The sequence below is a fragment of the Drosophila ficusphila genome, unplaced genomic scaffold (genome assembly GCF_018152265.1).
Source record: "Drosophila ficusphila isolate 14025-0441.05 unplaced genomic scaffold, ASM1815226v1 contig_414, whole genome shotgun sequence".
In the NCBI taxonomy this organism is placed as follows: Eukaryota; Metazoa; Arthropoda; class Insecta; order Diptera; family Drosophilidae; genus Drosophila; species Drosophila ficusphila.
The window spans coordinates 18,431,491-18,447,370 of record NW_025064328.1 but is presented as its reverse complement, the minus strand read 5'-3'; the positions used below and the strand labels follow the sequence as shown (position 1 = coordinate 18,447,370).

The following is a 15,880-nucleotide window of genomic DNA, read 5'->3' as shown; positions in this document are numbered from 1 at the left end:
AAAAAAGAAATGCAAGTTCGTTTCAAAAATTTGATATATTTATTGTTAATCTTCGTTTGCGAATTGGTTTGTATATATTGTATAAAACATATATTGTCATGGAAGCTTAGCTTACTATTAATGTGGGATATGTGGGTTAGTGAAGCAAAAGATATCTGTATAGCCGTAGGGGGGCTCTGTTAGTTTGAGGTCTTGAAGAACTTGTGTTCTTGAGTACTCCTGGTATGTTGGAATGCACCTTGCTTAATCTTATGCACAGCACACGTCGTTTTCGGGGCAGTAATGTATTCGCTCTTGTACAGACTGGAGCCGGTGAACTTGTCGTTGCCGAGACTAATTGAGGACTGGTTGCCGCGGCGGGTGACCACACGCTCGGTGTGTCCGCCGTGGGCACTGCTGTAGGAGGGGAAATCGATGCCGCCGCCCAAGCTGGACACATGCTGGTTTCCTCGGTGACGGGTCGTCAGGCTTCCGGAGTGCGAGTGCGAGTGCGAGTGAGATTGGGACGGAAAATCGATGCCACCACCCCCCAATCACTTGGGTGCGCGTCACCGTCGACCGTTCGACATTCGATCTGCTGTCGGTTCCGGCGGAACCGCCAGAAATGATTCGGGACATGGAAGATGAGTTCTTCACGTTGTGCTCCCTGTTATCCTTGTGCACATTGCAGGTGCGCCGCTCGCTGGTGAAGGTGGAGTTCGCGTCAGACTCCCGATTCTGGCGGTGAATGCTACTGTAGCTCTGTCGCTCCCCACCATGGATGGTGGTGCTAGAGGGCTGCTCGTGCAGATTCAGTATGCTCTTGCGTTGCATCTTTCCGTTCGAGGTCAGGCTGCCATTGGCCGCGTTCAAGTCGCTGGTTACGTTCTTGCGATGGAAGACCGTGTTCGAGACGTCGGCCTCCGAGGAGAACTCGCTCTTGCGGTGATGGAAGTGCTTCGAAGTGCTCATCTGCGAAGTGGTTGTGTTTCCGGTCACAATGTTGTTGGTGGAGCTTCTGCCTCCGGAGACCACTCGCGATGTAGAATCATCGGTGATATTGTGGCCCACTGTGCTGCCAGAGAGCACTCGGCTTGTGGTGTCTCCAACAATGTTATTAGACACATTTCTTCCGGAAACCGTACGGGTGGTTGTTGACGATTCTCCAATAACATTGCTGGAGACGTTTCTTCCTGAGACAACTCGCGTTGAAGAATCCTCTGTCACATTGCTGGTAACGTTTCTGCCAGAAACCACGCGAGTAGATGAGTTATCGCCAGTTACAATGTTCGTTGTTGTTGTGCCACCTGACACCAATCGCGAGCTAGTGTCCCCTGTGATGTTACCGGTGACTTGTCTGCGATTCGATTCAATAGCGCTGGTAGATACATCAGATCCTCTGATATTTTCTGTGGTCACTGCAGAGTTTTGGACTACGTTGAGGTTTCTCTGCATCGACGTGGTCTCCTTGTGAATGTTTTGAATGTTTTCGATGTTGGTCGTCGTTGTATTCTTGGCAACATTTTCAATAACGTTAATCTTGGCCGGCCTCTTGACATACTCGGTTTCGGGCTCCTTCTTGTGACGCCCTCCTACCACAGTGGTCACTTTCGTTGTGGACACAACAATTAGACCGTCAACTGGATTTTTACTATTGGAATCGACTTGCTTGACGGCGTCCTTGCCGGACACATAGTTCATCTGGTTGGTCGTCTTGAGTATTGCAGTGTCACTTCCCAAAGTAATGGAGGAACTGTTGTGATTGATTTTTTGAGTGCGTTGAGTCTTATCAACGATGGTTTTGTTTGCGGTACTCTTATAGTCATCCCTTCTTGTAACTGTCATCGAGCCTTCAAGCTTTAGGTTGTCAACCGGACGCTTTGGCGTTTCCCTTCTAATGGTTTCTGTCACCGTAGTGCTATCGGTTTCAGTTCGATCGGTTCTCCTATAAAATTCTCCCTCCGGCTTAAGGTTGTCCTTAGGTTTCTTTTGAACGGGTCGTTCCGCAGGCCTAAAGGCAGTCTTGTTGGGTGTATAGAATTCGCCTTCCACTTTTAGGTTATCGCTTGGCTTTACTTGATCTGGTCGTCTGACATGATGGTATTCCTCCTTCTGGGTGAAAGTCATTTCCCCTTCGGTTTTTAAATTATCTTTCCTAATGACCGTCTTTACCCTGTCCGCTGGGCGGTAGCCTTCTTTTTCTGGGATGTGCATCTTACCTTCCGGCTTTAAGTTATCACTATATTTCTTTTGTTCTGGACGGGTGGCCGGCTCATATTTCGGTTTGCTCGGGGTGTACATAACGCCTTCGGGTTTGAGATTGTCTACAGGTCTAACCGGCTCGGGACGTTCTCCATTTGCTGGAGTTGGCTTTTCAGGTACGTAAAGCTTGCCAGTCGTTTTTAAATTATCTTCTGGCTTAACTGGAGAGGGTCGTACGACATGATGGTACTCTGTTTTTTCAGTGAATGTCATTTCTCCCTCAGTGCGAAGGTTGTCCTTATGAATTACCTTTGTGACCTTGTCGGCAGGCTTATATTTCGTTTTTTCTGGGATCACCATCTCACCCTCAGGTTTCAGGTTGTCATGAGGTTTCTTCTGCTTTGGTCTTTCAACAGGCCTAAATTCAGGCTTTTCCTGGACGTAAAACTCCCCTTCCACTTTTAGGTTATCCTTCTGTCTTACAATAGTAACTCGTTCAGCTGGTTGATATTTCGATTTTTCGGGACTGTAAAACTCGCCTTCAGGCTTTAAGTTGTCAGTGGGCTTTACTTGCTCAGGTCTTGTAACATAATGATACTCTTTTTTCTCCACAAAAGTCATTTCACCTTCAGTTCGTAAGTTGTCCTTTTGGATGATCTTCTCAGTTTTTTCGGCAGGCTTGTAAACCTGTTTTTCTGGCTTTGCAAAGTCCCCTTCAGGTTTAAGATTATCAATAGGCTTTTTGGGCACAGGCCGTTCTCCAGGTTTATATCCTGACTTTTCAGGAGCGTAAAAATCGCCTTCGGGCCTCAAATTATCCTCCGGTCGAACTTGCGACGGACGCTGACCAGGCCTGTACTTTTGCTTTTCGGGACTGTAGAATTCTCCTTCAGGTTTCAGGTTGTCTTCTGGCTTCTTCTGCACTGGTCTTTCAGCTGGTCTGAATCCTGGCTTTTCCGGTGTGTAGAACTCACCCTCTGGTCTGAGATTATCCTCTGGTCTGACTTGAGAAGGTCTCTCCCCTGGCTTGTATTTCGGTTTCTCCGGACTGTAGAATTCTCCTTCAGGTTTCAAGTTGTCTTCTGGCTTCTTCTGCACTGGTCTTTCAGCAGGTCTGAATCCTGGTTTGTCGGGTGTGTAGAACTCACCTTCTGGTCGTAGATTATCCTCTGGCCTGACTTGAGAAGGTCTCTCCCCTGGCTTGTATTTCGGTTTCTCCGGACTGTAGAATTCTCCTTCAGGTTTCAGGTTGTCTTCTGGCTTCTTCTGCACTGGTCTTTCAGCAGGTCTGAATCCTGGTTTGTCGGGTGTGTAGAACTCACCTTCTGGTCGAAGATTATCCTCTGGCCTGACTTGAGAAGGTCTCTCCCCTGGCTTGTATTTCGGTTTCTCCGGACTGTAGAATTCTCCTTCAGGTTTCAGGTTGTCCGTAGGCCTAACTTGGTGGGGTCGCACAACATATTGATACTCTTCTCTCTCAACAAATGTCATTTCTCCTTCCGTGCGTAGATTATCTTTCCGAATAATTTTTTCAGTTTTTTCGGCTGGCTTGTAGACTTGTTTTTCGGGCTTTACGAATTCTCCCTCAGGTTTCAGGTTGTCTTCTGGCCTCTTTTGTACGGGTCTTTCAGCTGGTCTGAATCCTGGCTTTTCCGGTGTGTAGAACTCACCCTCCGGTCGGAGATTATCCTCTGGCCTGACTTGAGAAGGTCTCTCCCCTGGCTTGTACTTCGGTTTCTCGGGACTGTAGAATTCTCCTTCTGGTTTCAGGTTGTCTTCTGGCTTCTTCTGCACTGGTCTTTCAGCTGGTCTGAATCCAGGTTTTTCCGGTGTGTAGAACTCTCCCTCTGGTCTGAGATTATCCTCTGGCCTGACTTGAGAAGGTCTCTCTCCTGGCTTGTACTTCGGTTTCTCGGGACTGTAGAATTCTCCTTCAGGTTTCAGGTTGTCTTCTGGCTTCTTCTGCACTGGTCTTTCAGCAGGTCTGAATCCTGGTTTGTCGGGTGTGTAGAACTCACCTTCTGGTCGAAGATTATCCTCTGGCCTGACTTGAGAAGGTCTCTCCCCTGGCTTGTATTTCGGTTTCTCCGGACTGTAGAATTCTCCTTCAGGTTTCAGGTTGTCCGTAGGCCTAACTTGGTCGGGTCGCACAACATATTGATACTCTTCTCTCTCAACAAATGTCATTTCTCCTTCCGTGCGTAGATTATCTTTCCGAATAATTTTTTCAGTTTTTTCGGCTGGCTTGTAGACTTGTTTTTCGGGCTTTACGAATTCTCCCTCAGGTTTCAGGTTGTCTTCTGGCCTCTTTTGTATGGGTCTTTCAGCTGGTCTGAATCCTGGCTTTTCCGGTGTGTAGAACTCACCCTCCGGTCGGAGATTATCCTCTGGCCTGACTTGAGAAGGTCTCTCCCCTGGCTTGTACTTCGGTTTCTCGGGACTGTAGAATTCTCCTTCAGGTTTCAGGTTGTCTTCCGGTTTCTTCTGCACTGGTCTTTCAGCAGGTCTGAATCCTGGTTTTTCCGGTGTGTAGAACTCTCCCTCTGGTCTGAGATTATCCTCTGGCCTGACTTGAGAAGGTCTCTCTCCTGGCTTGTACTTCGGTTTCTCAGGACTGTAGAATTCTCCTTCTGGTTTCAGGTTGTCTTCTGGCTTCTTCTGCACTGGTCTTTCAGCAGGTCTGAATCCTGGTTTGTCGGGTGTGTAGAACTCACCTTCTGGTCGAAGATTATCCTCTGGCCTGACTTGAGAAGGTCTCTCTCCTGGCTTGTATTTCGGTTTCTCGGGACTGTAGAATTCTCCTTCTGGTTTCAGGTTGTCTTCTGGCTTCTTCTGCACTGGTCTTTCAGCTGGTCTGAATCCTGGTTTTTCCGGTGTGTAGAACTCACCCTCTGGTCTGAGATTATCCTCTGGCCTGACTTGAGAAGGTCTCTCCCCTGGCTTGTACTTCGGTTTCTCGGGACTGTAGAATTCTCCTTCAGGTTTCAGGTTGTCCGTAGGCCTAACTTGGTCGGGTCGCACAACATATTGATACTCTTCTCTCTCAACAAATGTCATTTCTCCTTCCGTGCGTAGATTATCCTTCCGAATAATTTTTTCAGTTTTTTCGGCTGGCTTGTAGACTTGTTTTTCGGGCTTTACGAATTCTCCCTCAGGTTTCAGGTTGTCTTCTGGCCTCTTTTGTACGGGTCTTTCAGCTGGTCTGAATCCTGGCTTTTCAGGTGTGTAGAACTCACCCTCTGGTCTGAGATTATCCTCTGGCCTGACTTGAGAAGGTCTCTCTCCTGGCTTGTATTTCGGTTTCTCAGGACTGTAGAATTCTCCTTCTGGTTTCAGGTTGTCTTCTGGCTTCTTCTGCACTGGTCTTTCAGCTGGTCTGAATCCTGGTTTTTCCGGTGTGTAGAACTCACCCTCTGGTCTGAGATTATCCTCTGGCCTGACTTGAGAAGGTCTCTCCCCTGGCTTGTACTTCGGTTTCTCGGGACTGTAGAATTCTCCTTCAGGTTTCAGGTTGTCCGTAGGCCTAACTTGATCGGGTCGCACAACATATTGATACTCTTCTCTCTCAACAAATGTCATTTCTCCTTCCGTGCGTAGATTATCTTTCCGAATCATTTTTTCAGTTTTTTCGGCTGGCTTGTAGACTTGTTTTTCGGGCTTTACGAATTCTCCCTCAGGTTTCAGGTTGTCTTCTGGCCTCTTTTGTACGGGTCTTTCAGCTGGTCTGAATCCTGGCTTTTCCGGTGTGTAGAACTCTCCCTCTGGTCTGAGATTATCCTCTGGCCTGACTTGAGAAGGTCTCTCTCCTGGCTTGTATTTCGGTTTCTCCGGACTGTAGAATTCTCCTTCTGGTTTCAGGTTGTCTTCTGGCTTCTTCTGCACTGGTCTTTCAGCTGGTCTGAATCCTGGTTTTTCCGGTGTGTAGAACTCACCCTCTGGTCTGAGATTATCCTCTGGCCTGACTTGAGAAGGTCTCTCCCCTGGCTTGTACTTCGGTTTCTCGGGACTGTAGAATTCTCCTTCAGGTTTCAGGTTGTCCGTAGGCCTAACTTGATCGGGTCGCACAACATATTGATACTCTTCTCTCTCAACAAATGTCATTTCTCCTTCCGTGCGTAGATTATCTTTCCGAATAATTTTTTCAGTTTTTTCGGCTGGCTTGTAGACTTGTTTTTCGGGCTTTACGAATTCTCCCTCAGGTTTCAGGTTGTCTTCTGGCCTCTTTTGTACGGGTCTTTCAGCTGGTCTGAATCCTGGCTTTTCCGGTGTGTAGAACTCTCCCTCTGGTCTGAGATTATCCTCTGGCCTGACTTGAGAAGGTCTCTCCCCTGGCTTGTACTTCGGTTTCTCGGGACTGTAGAATTCTCCCTCTGGTTTCAGGTTGTCTTCTGGCTTCTTCTGCACTGGTCTTTCAGCAGGTCTGAATCCTGGCTTTTCCGGTGTGTAGAACTCTCCCTCTGGTCTGAGATTATCCTCTGGCCTGACTTGAGAAGGTCTCTCTCCTGGCTTGTACTTCGGTTTCTCGGGACTGTAGAATTCTCCTTCAGGTTTCAGGTTGTCTTCCGGCTTCTTCTGCACTGGTCTTTCAGCAGGTCTGAATCCTGGTTTGTCGGGTGTGTAGAACTCACCTTCTGGTCGAAGATTATCCTCTGGCCTGACTTGAGAAGGTCTCTCTCCTGGTTTGTACTTCGGTTTCTCGGGACTGTAGAATTCTCCTTCAGGTTTCAGGTTGTCTTCTGGCTTCTTCTGCACTGGTCTTTCAGCAGGTCTGAATCCTGGCTTTTCCGGTGTATAGAACTCACCCTCTGGTCTGAGATTATCCTCTGGCCTGACTTGAGAAGGTCTCTCTCCTGGCTTGTACTTCGGTTTCTCGGGACTGTAGAATTCTCCTTCAGGTTTCAGGTTGTCCGTAGGCCTAACTTGGTCGGGTCGCACAACATATTGGTACTCTTCTCTCTCAACAAATGTCATTTCTCCTTCCGTGCGTAGATTATCTTTCCGAATAATTTTTTCAGTTTTTTCGGCTGGCTTGTAGACTTGTTTCTCGGGCTTTACGAATTCTCCCTCAGGTTTCAGGTTGTCTTCTGGCCTCTTCTGCACTGGTCTTTCAGCTGGTTTGAATCCTGGCTTTTCAGGTGTGTAGAACTCACCCTCTGGTCTGAGATTATCCTCTGGCCTGACTTGAGAAGGTCTCTCCCCTGGCTTGTACTTCGGTTTCTCGGGACTGTAGAATTCTCCTTCTGGTTTCAGGTTGTCTTCTGGCTTCTTCTGCACTGGTCTTTCAGCTGGTCTGAATCCAGGTTTTTCCGGTGTGTAGAACTCTCCCTCTGGTCTGAGATTATCCTCTGGCCTGACTTGAGAAGGTCTCTCTCCTGGCTTGTACTTCGGTTTCTCGGGACTGTAGAATTCTCCTTCAGGTTTCAGGTTGTCTTCTGGCTTCTTCTGCACTGGTCTTTCAGCTGGTCTGAATCCTGGCTTTTCCGGTGTGTAGAACTCTCCCTCTGGTCTGAGATTATCCTCTGGCCTGACTTGAGAAGGTCTCTCCCCTGTCTTGTATTTCGGTTTCTCCGGACTGTAGAATTCTCCTTCAGGTTTCAGGTTGTCCGTAGGCCTAACTTGGTCGGGTCGCACAACATATTGATACTCTTCTCTTTCAACAAATGTCATTTCTCCTTCCGTGCGTAGGTTATCTTTCCGAATAATTTTTTCGGTTTTTTCGGCTGGCTTGTAGACTTGTTTCTCGGGCTTTACGAATTCTCCCTCAGGTTTCAGGTTGTCTTCTGGCCTCTTTTGTACGGGTCTTTCAGCTGGTCTGAATCCTGGTTTTTCAGGTGTGTAGAACTCACCCTCCGGTCTGAGATTATCCTCTGGCCTGACTTGAGAAGGTCTCTCTCCTGGCTTGTACTTCGGTTTCTCCGGACTATAGAATTCTCCTTCTGGTTTCAGGTTGTCTTCTGGCTTCTTCTGCACTGGTCTTTCAGCAGGTCTGAATCCTGGTTTGTCGGGTGTGTAGAACTCACCCTCTGGTCTGAGATTATCCTCTGGTCTGACTTGAGAAGGTCTCTCCCCTGGCTTGTATTTCGGTTTCTCCGGACTGTAGAATTCTCCTTCAGGTTTCAAGTTGTCTGTAGGCCTAACTTGGTCGGGTCGCACAACATATTGATACTCTTCTCTCTCAACAAATGTCATTTCTCCTTCCGTGCGTAGATTATCTTTCCGAATAATTTTTTCAGTTTTTTCGGCTGGCTTGTAGACTTGTTTTTCGGGCTTTACGAATTCTCCCTCAGGTTTCAGGTTGTCTTCTGGCCTCTTTTGTACGGGTCTTTCAGCTGGTCTGAATCCTGGCTTTTCAGGTGTGTAGAACTCACCCTCCGGTCTGAGATTATCCTCTGGCCTGACTTGAGAAGGTCTCTCTCCTGGCTTGTATTTCGGTTTCTCCGGACTGTAGAATTCTCCTTCAGGTTTCAGGTTGTCCTCAGGTTTCTTTTGCACTGGTCTTTCAGCAGGTCTGAAGCCTGGCTTTTCCGGTGTGTAAAATTCACCCTCTGGTCTGAGATTATCCTCTGGCCTGACTTGAGACGGTCTCTCTCCTGGCTTGTACTTCGGTTTCTCGGGACTGTAGAATTCTCCTTCAGGTTTCAGGTTGTCCGTAGGCCTAACTTGGTCGGGTCGCACAACATATTGATACTCTTCTCTTTCAACAAATGTCATTTCTCCTTCCGTGCGAAGATTATCTTTGCGAATAATTTGTTCGGTTTTTTCGGCTGGCTTGTAGACTTGTTTCTCGGGCTTTACGAATTCTCCCTCAGGTTTCAGGTTGTCTTCTGGCCTCTTTTGTACGGGTCTTTCAGCTGGTCTGAATCCTGGCTTTTCCGGTGTGTAGAACTCACCCTCCGGTCTGAGATTATCCTCTGGCCTGACTTGAGAAGGTCTCTCTCCTGGCTTGTATTTCGGTTTCTCGGGACTGTAGAATTCTCCTTCAGGTTTCAGGTTGTCTGCTGGCTTCTTTTGCACTGGTCTTTCAGCTGGTCTAAATCCTGGTTTGTCGGGTGTGTAGAACTCACCCTCTGGTCTGAGATTATCCTCTGGCCTGACTTGAGAAGGTCTCTCTCCTGGCTTGTACTTCGGTTTCTCCGGACTGTAGAATTCTCCTTCTGGTTTCAGGTTGTCTTCTGGCTTCTTCTGCACTGGTCTTTCAGCTGGTCTGAATCCTGGCTTTTCCGGTGTGTAGAACTCTCCCTCTGGTCTGAGATTATCCTCTGGCCTGACTTGAGAAGGTCTCTCTCCTGGCTTGTATTTCGGTTTCTCGGGACTGTAGAATTCTCCCTCAGGTTTCAGGTTGTCTTCTGGCTTCTTTTGCACTGGTCTTTCAGCTGGTCTAAATCCTGGTTTGTCGGGTGTGTAGAACTCACCCTCTGGTCTGAGATTATCCTCTGGCCTGACTTGAGAAGGTCTCTCTCCTGGCTTGTATTTCGGTTTCTCCGGACTGTAGAATTCTCCTTCTGGTTTCAGGTTGTCTTCTGGCTTCTTCTGTACTGGTCTCTCAGCAGGTCTGAATCCTGGTTTGTCGGGTGTGTAAAATTCACCCTCTGGTCTGAGATTATCCTCTGGCCTGACTTGAGACGGTCTCTCTCCTGGCTTGTACTTCGGTTTCTCGGGACTGTAGAATTCTCCTTCAGGTTTCAGGTTGTCCGTAGGCCTAACTTGGTCAGGACGAACAACATATTGATACTCTTCTCTTTCGATAAATGTCATTTCTCCTTCTGTGCGAAGATTATCTTTCCGAATAATTTGTTCAGTTTTTTCTGCTGGCTTGTAGACTTGTTTCTCGGGCTTTACGAATTCTCCCTCAGGTTTCAGGTTGTCTTCTGGCCTCTTTTGTACGGGTCTTTCAGCTGGTCTGAAGCCTGGTTTTTCGGGTGTGTAAAATTCACCCTCTGGTCGGAGATTATCCTCTGGTCTGACTTGAGAAGGCCTCTCGCCAGGCTTATACTTCGGTTTTTCGGGACTGTAGAATTCTCCTTCAGGTTTCAGGTTATCCGTTGGCTTAACTTGATCAGGACGCACCACATATTGATACTCCTCTCTTGTTACAAATGTCATTTCGCCTTCGGTCTTAAGATTATCTGTTCGAATTATTCGTTCCGTTTTATCGGCAGGCTTATAAACTTGTTTCTCGGGCTTTACGAAGTCGCCTTCTGGCCTTAGATTGTCTTCCGGCTTCTTTTGAACTGGCCTCTCAGCTGGTTTGAATCCTGGTTGTTCGGGAGTATAGAAATCACCTTCGGGCTTTAGATTATCAACAGGACGAACTTGAGATGGACGTTCCCCTGGACGATATTTCGGTTTCTCGGGACTATAAAATTCCCCCTCTGGTCTTAGATTGTCAGTTGGCTTGACTTGTCCAGGGCGAGTAACGTATTGATACTCCTCTCTTTCCACAAAGGTCATCTCCCCTTCAGTTCGCAGATTATCACTGCGGATTATTTTTTCAGGTTTCTCGGCAGGTCGGTACGTTGGCTTTTCTGGTGACGTAAATTCTCCCTCCGGCTTAAGGTTATCCACGGGTTTCTTTTGTGTTGGGCGGTCGGCTGGAGTGTATTTTGTTTTCTCGGGGGTGTAGAATTCTCCTTCTGGTCTAAGATTGTCTTGGTGCCGCACTTGAATAGGCCTATCTCCCGGTTGGTACTTCGGCTTTTCAGGACTGTAGAACTCGCCTTCGGGCTTAAGATTGTCTGTGGGCTTTACATATCCAGGACGGACGGTATATTGATATTCCTCTCTCTCCACAAAAGTCATTTCTCCCTCCGTGCGTAGGTTGTCAGTATGCACAATTTTCTCCCTTTTTTCTCCCGGCTTGTATGGCTCTCTAGGAGGAACTATAAACTCTCCTTCAGGTCGTAGGTTGTCTTCTGGTTTCTTTATGACTATGTAGTCCACTAAAATGTCTTCGTTTTGCTTGGGAATGTTTCCTTTATCTTTTTTCGACCATGTATTTGTACGTATCCTAGTATATGCTTCGTCGACGCTGTCTGTATAAATTTAAAAGGGTCAACTCATAATAATTAGTTTATTTAAAGTATTTCACTTACCATCCGTTTGAATAATAGTTTTTTCTGAGGATTTCGTTGTACTGCTTGAGCAATGATGTCGCCTAAAATATGGGTTTGGACTTAAGTATACAACAAACTAATTACTTTAAAGCAGTTAATCATACCCGCATGTGCAGATCTCACAGATGCACCTCTCACTATGTGTCGTTGACTTGTTCTTGGCAACTCCCCGCTGGTGATAAATATTACAATTTTTAGTTTAGTACTAAACGAAAATGCCTAGCTAATCAACTTACGGTTCTTGAGTCGTCTAGGCGTTGCTTATCAGTGCGCACATAATCGATTTCATCATAAATATTTTCGGTAATATTTTTGTGTTTCGATGTCTCATTCAGGTTCAGGGTAATGTTCTCATTGTTTTCCGAAATCGACGTGTTCTTCTCGATCTCCACAAACTCGTCCACGTAAATGGTCTTCTTGGGAGCCTCTACGATCTTCTCAATGACATCCGTGTGCACCTTCTCGTCCAAAACGCGCCAGTCGTTGATGCTCGCATCGAAAATCTGAGGGAAAAGTTCTTAGAATCGAACAACGACAGCACACACCCAGAGGCTTTTGGCTTTTGGGAGGGTCCACTAAACGCCCGCACGCACAATCAACGACTTACCTTCGTTACCTCCGTTGTAGTCGTTATGTTTGCAACATCGGTATTATCTTTCTCGATTTCACGAGCAATGTCATTGGGCACAAAAGCTTTCGTATCAGTGAACGACTTCTCGTCCACAACCGTCCACTTGCCGAGCTTCGTGTCGTATACCTTGGTGGTGTATGTGGTTCTTGTTGTGTTAATGACATCATCCACTATTTCGGGATAGCCCGTGTCGGCGGTGCTGTCCACCGTCCGTTCGTCCACCACGCGCCACCGATTGTTGCGTCTGTCGTATATCTTCTTCTTGTACGTTACTTTGGAGGTGCCGTCGGACTCCTTGCTGACGTACCGCTCGAAGGTGGGCCGCGTCTTGCTGGGTCCTTGGGAGCTGCCATCGCTGAACTCCGTCCAGGTCTTGGTCTTCACGTCGTACACCTCCTTCTTGGACGAGGTCTTCGACTGTTTGCTGCTCGTCGAGCTCTTCAGCACGGAGCTCTCGCTGACCTCTTTGCTGGTCCTCTGGGTCGATGACGTAGCTCTGTCAACAGCTGTGTCTGTGCTGGCCACTTCCAGTTTATCGTTGCGTCGCGTCGATGACGTCGCCTTTGTTGTAGTCGCGCCAGACGTCGCGGCAACCGGTTCGGCGTAGCCTTGCGACGTCACCGATGCGGGAACATCAGCTGTTCCGCCCGCCTTCAGCTTTGGCACGCTCTGAGATTCGCTCGAGTTGCTCTTGCCGCCGCCGCTGATGTTTACGTTTGTGCTTGTGACTGTGTTTGTATTTGTGCTGCTGATGTTGCTGCTGCTGATGTTACTGCTGCTGGTGTTTGTCACTGCCTTGGTGTCGGTATCGAAGCCAACCTGTTTCCTCAGACCCGACGATGATGTCATACCGGTAGCAGAGTCGGCTCTCTCGCTCGCAATCAGCGTTTCGTTGGCGCTTCGGCTGGAACTGGTTGTGGCTTGGAAGTAAGAGCTGGAGCTACTAGCTTGCTGCTGCTGCTGCTGATGATGTTGCTGTTGGCTGGAAGACATCGACGAGGAGGTGAACATTTTCGAGACACTGCCCCCGCTGGCGGAGACGGATAGCGTGGGCGTTGTGATCTCCACCACCTCGATGGGTACCGAGAATACTGGCTCCTTCTTCTCACTCTCTAGCAGATCGATCGATGAGATGATCTTCTGGTTGGCATAGTCCCGGGAGATCTTGCTGCTGTGCAGCTGGGATTGCTGGGATTGCTGAGATTTCTCTGTGTAGGAGGAGGAGGAGTGCGACTGGGAGGCCTTCTGGCTCTGGCTCCGGCTGCTGTAGCTCCTCACTCCGGCAGCCGGCAGGGATGCGGATTCGGCGGAGGTGCTCGCCACAGGCTCTCCGTAGGTCACCGACTCGTGCTGCATGGAACTGGAGCTGTTGCTGGTGGTCAGAGTGGCGAACGCATCGGGTCCCAGCTTTTTGGTTAACTTCGTGGCCTCGGCCGACGACGTTGATGTTGTGGTCGATGTTGCTGGTGGCAGCGACTGCGATTGCGACTGCGACGTCGACGTCGACGCCTGCTGCTGAGACACTTGTTTCTTTTTATTGCTTTTTGATACCATTTTGCTGGCGGAGCGCTGACACAGATGAGGTAATCACTGTTCGGGAGCCGTGAATAATGCACCTGGCTGGACTATTGCTATTTGAATGGCCTTATGGGGCTAATTTGCGGTCGGTATTCGGTTGTTTCGTTGTTATTAATCACAATTATTGCTCGCTTCGTTGCTTCGTTGTTTTGGCACTCGGATGGCTTTTTAATATTATTGCGCGAATGACTGGTACGTGGTTGTTTGGGATCTGAACTGGTGTGTCACATAATTTCCACGACGGAATGTCGAAATACTTATTTTTAAATATATTTATTAGGCGCACACGAACAAGCGAGCCATAGTTCAAGTTAAGGCACCAACAACACGCACACACTTTCAGCCGTTAGACGTGTGAGCAAAAAGCTTAGCACTCGCACTCACACCGACACGGACACACACACACACTCGCTCCAAGGTGGGGAGAGAGTCGCGGATGCAGCGGTTTGGAGCCGATCGAGATACAGATACAGATGCGGAGCCAAAAAAAATCACCAAAACCGAGAGACTGCGGCCACTGTTCGTATTCGGGAGCACTTTTAAGATCACCAACCGTCGCGAAGCACAACTCAAAACGTACTGATCGCGTCTGGAGCTGCTTTCGAGCGACTATCTGTGCGCTGCCGGCAGAAACGGCTGAAAGCGGCAGCAGCGGCGCCGGCAGAAGCGTTTTTGTGGGCTTTCGGCCGTTGGCGCGAGCGAGAGGCAGCGACGCCTTCGCAAAAGGCAAAAAGTTAGAGCCCGGCCAGCGTAGGTTTCGGATTCCGACGGATGCGTAGGCCGCTCCAGGCGTGGATTCGGAGGGTCTGGATTCGGGGAGAGGTCCCCTACAAAATTAACACCAATCTCAGTCGGAAAATTAACCGAAGTGAAGTCTTCGTGTTCCAAAAACCTCTTTAACCTTGGGTAAAGACTGTAATTTAAGAAGTTTAATTAAAATTAAAAAACGCTGAGAGCAGTTTTCTTAAGGCTGAACAACAGAGCCATTCACCGCATAATAGTTTCATAATCATTTCAACAAAGGTCAACTCTCGGTGACCCAAACACCTTCAACCTTATGAGCGTTTGGTTTAGTATTATTACTTTAAATTTTAAACAAAAATATTACTCTAGAACCGCTCCTGGGCCGGTCTGCCACGAAGACCGAGTTCAATAAGCCAATAAAAACCGCACGCACACCGACCGCATCGATCTTTTGTGAAAGTGCCAATAAAAACAAAACAAACAGATGTCTGATGTTTGATGCCCGATGCCGGCGGTCTTTTTGTTTGAGCTTGCCAGGTACGCAAAACAGAGCAGCACGAACTTGCAGGGCGTGCGCCTGCGTAGCAAACAGTGTCGGAAAACAATATTGGCTCAAAACCAAGCCAAATTGACAAACCAAATTAGGCCGGGCTAACGGCTGTGTCTGTCGGATGCACAATTAAATTTGAATGGCTTCGGCGGAGACTGATTAGTCAGCACATGCTGGCCATGTTTGTAGATACTTTTTTAGAGATCGTCTAGCCGGGCGGCAGCGGCGTTACGTGGGCGTCAACGCCGGAGCTGAGTAAGCCACGCTAAGATCAAGATTTATTCGCCATAACGCCGCCCCGATACGTTCAATAGCCCAATTGATTTATAACGGCCTTTGGGTGGGTGCAAGTCCGAAGTATCTAGAAGTGGATATGTCCAAATGGGGCGTGCAATAGATCAGCTGCATAATGAAAGAGAGCCCCCAGTGACCTCCAAACCAAGTGTGTATACCGGGTGAATTTAAGCAGATAGCGAGCTATCAAGAAAAGCAAAGCCCAAATTCTTGCTTAATTCGAGCCTGACGTCATACGCGGCGTATGAGCAACGAGCACCGAAACTCATTTTCATGCGAAGCCAAAAGCAATCAAAACTTGTTTGCTGGCCGGGGTACACAAAACAAAATCACACAAATAGAAGTAAGACACAAATGCAAAATTAAAGTGGAATATAAAAGCGACCACAGTGAAACCTGCTTAGCGATTCATGGCACACAAAATTGACATGGGCACGGGCATAAATACTGCAACTGGATCTGGAACACGATGCAATTCAGATCAAATGGCAATTGGGAACTGTGCCACTGGGTGCAGTGCGTCGGGAAAACATGGCCACCGACTAATTAGGCAGGCACATTTACGCAGATCGCTGTATCGAGTGTTCGGATGATGACATCTCTCAGCTCACAGTGTTTCCTTGGAATTGAAATTGAGTTCTGAGATCGAAACGACGACAGAGGCGTGCTCGAAATTTATGCGCAAGTTTCGGCTGTCGCGTAGCCTCAAGTTCAATTAATTTTAATTTAACAATAAGCCGAAATGCACATCAAGGTAACGTGTCCATGTCAGCCCTTATTTGGCAGTTG

General features: G+C 48.0%; 1 protein-coding gene across 1 annotated transcript; it reads right to left on the bottom strand.

Annotated features, from left to right (window-relative positions):
- Positions 1 to 16: 16 nt before the first annotated feature.
- On the bottom strand, positions 17 to 14,077 carry LOC108093838. The gene is given in 6 exon segments (XM_017194169.2): positions 17 to 533; positions 535 to 11,213; positions 11,274 to 11,335; positions 11,399 to 11,466; positions 11,531 to 11,797; positions 11,902 to 14,077. Coding segments are annotated over 6 exon segments (13,008 nt in total). The 5' UTR covers positions 13,480 to 14,077; the 3' UTR covers positions 17 to 179.
- Between the last annotated feature and the right edge of the window lie 1,803 nt (positions 14,078 to 15,880).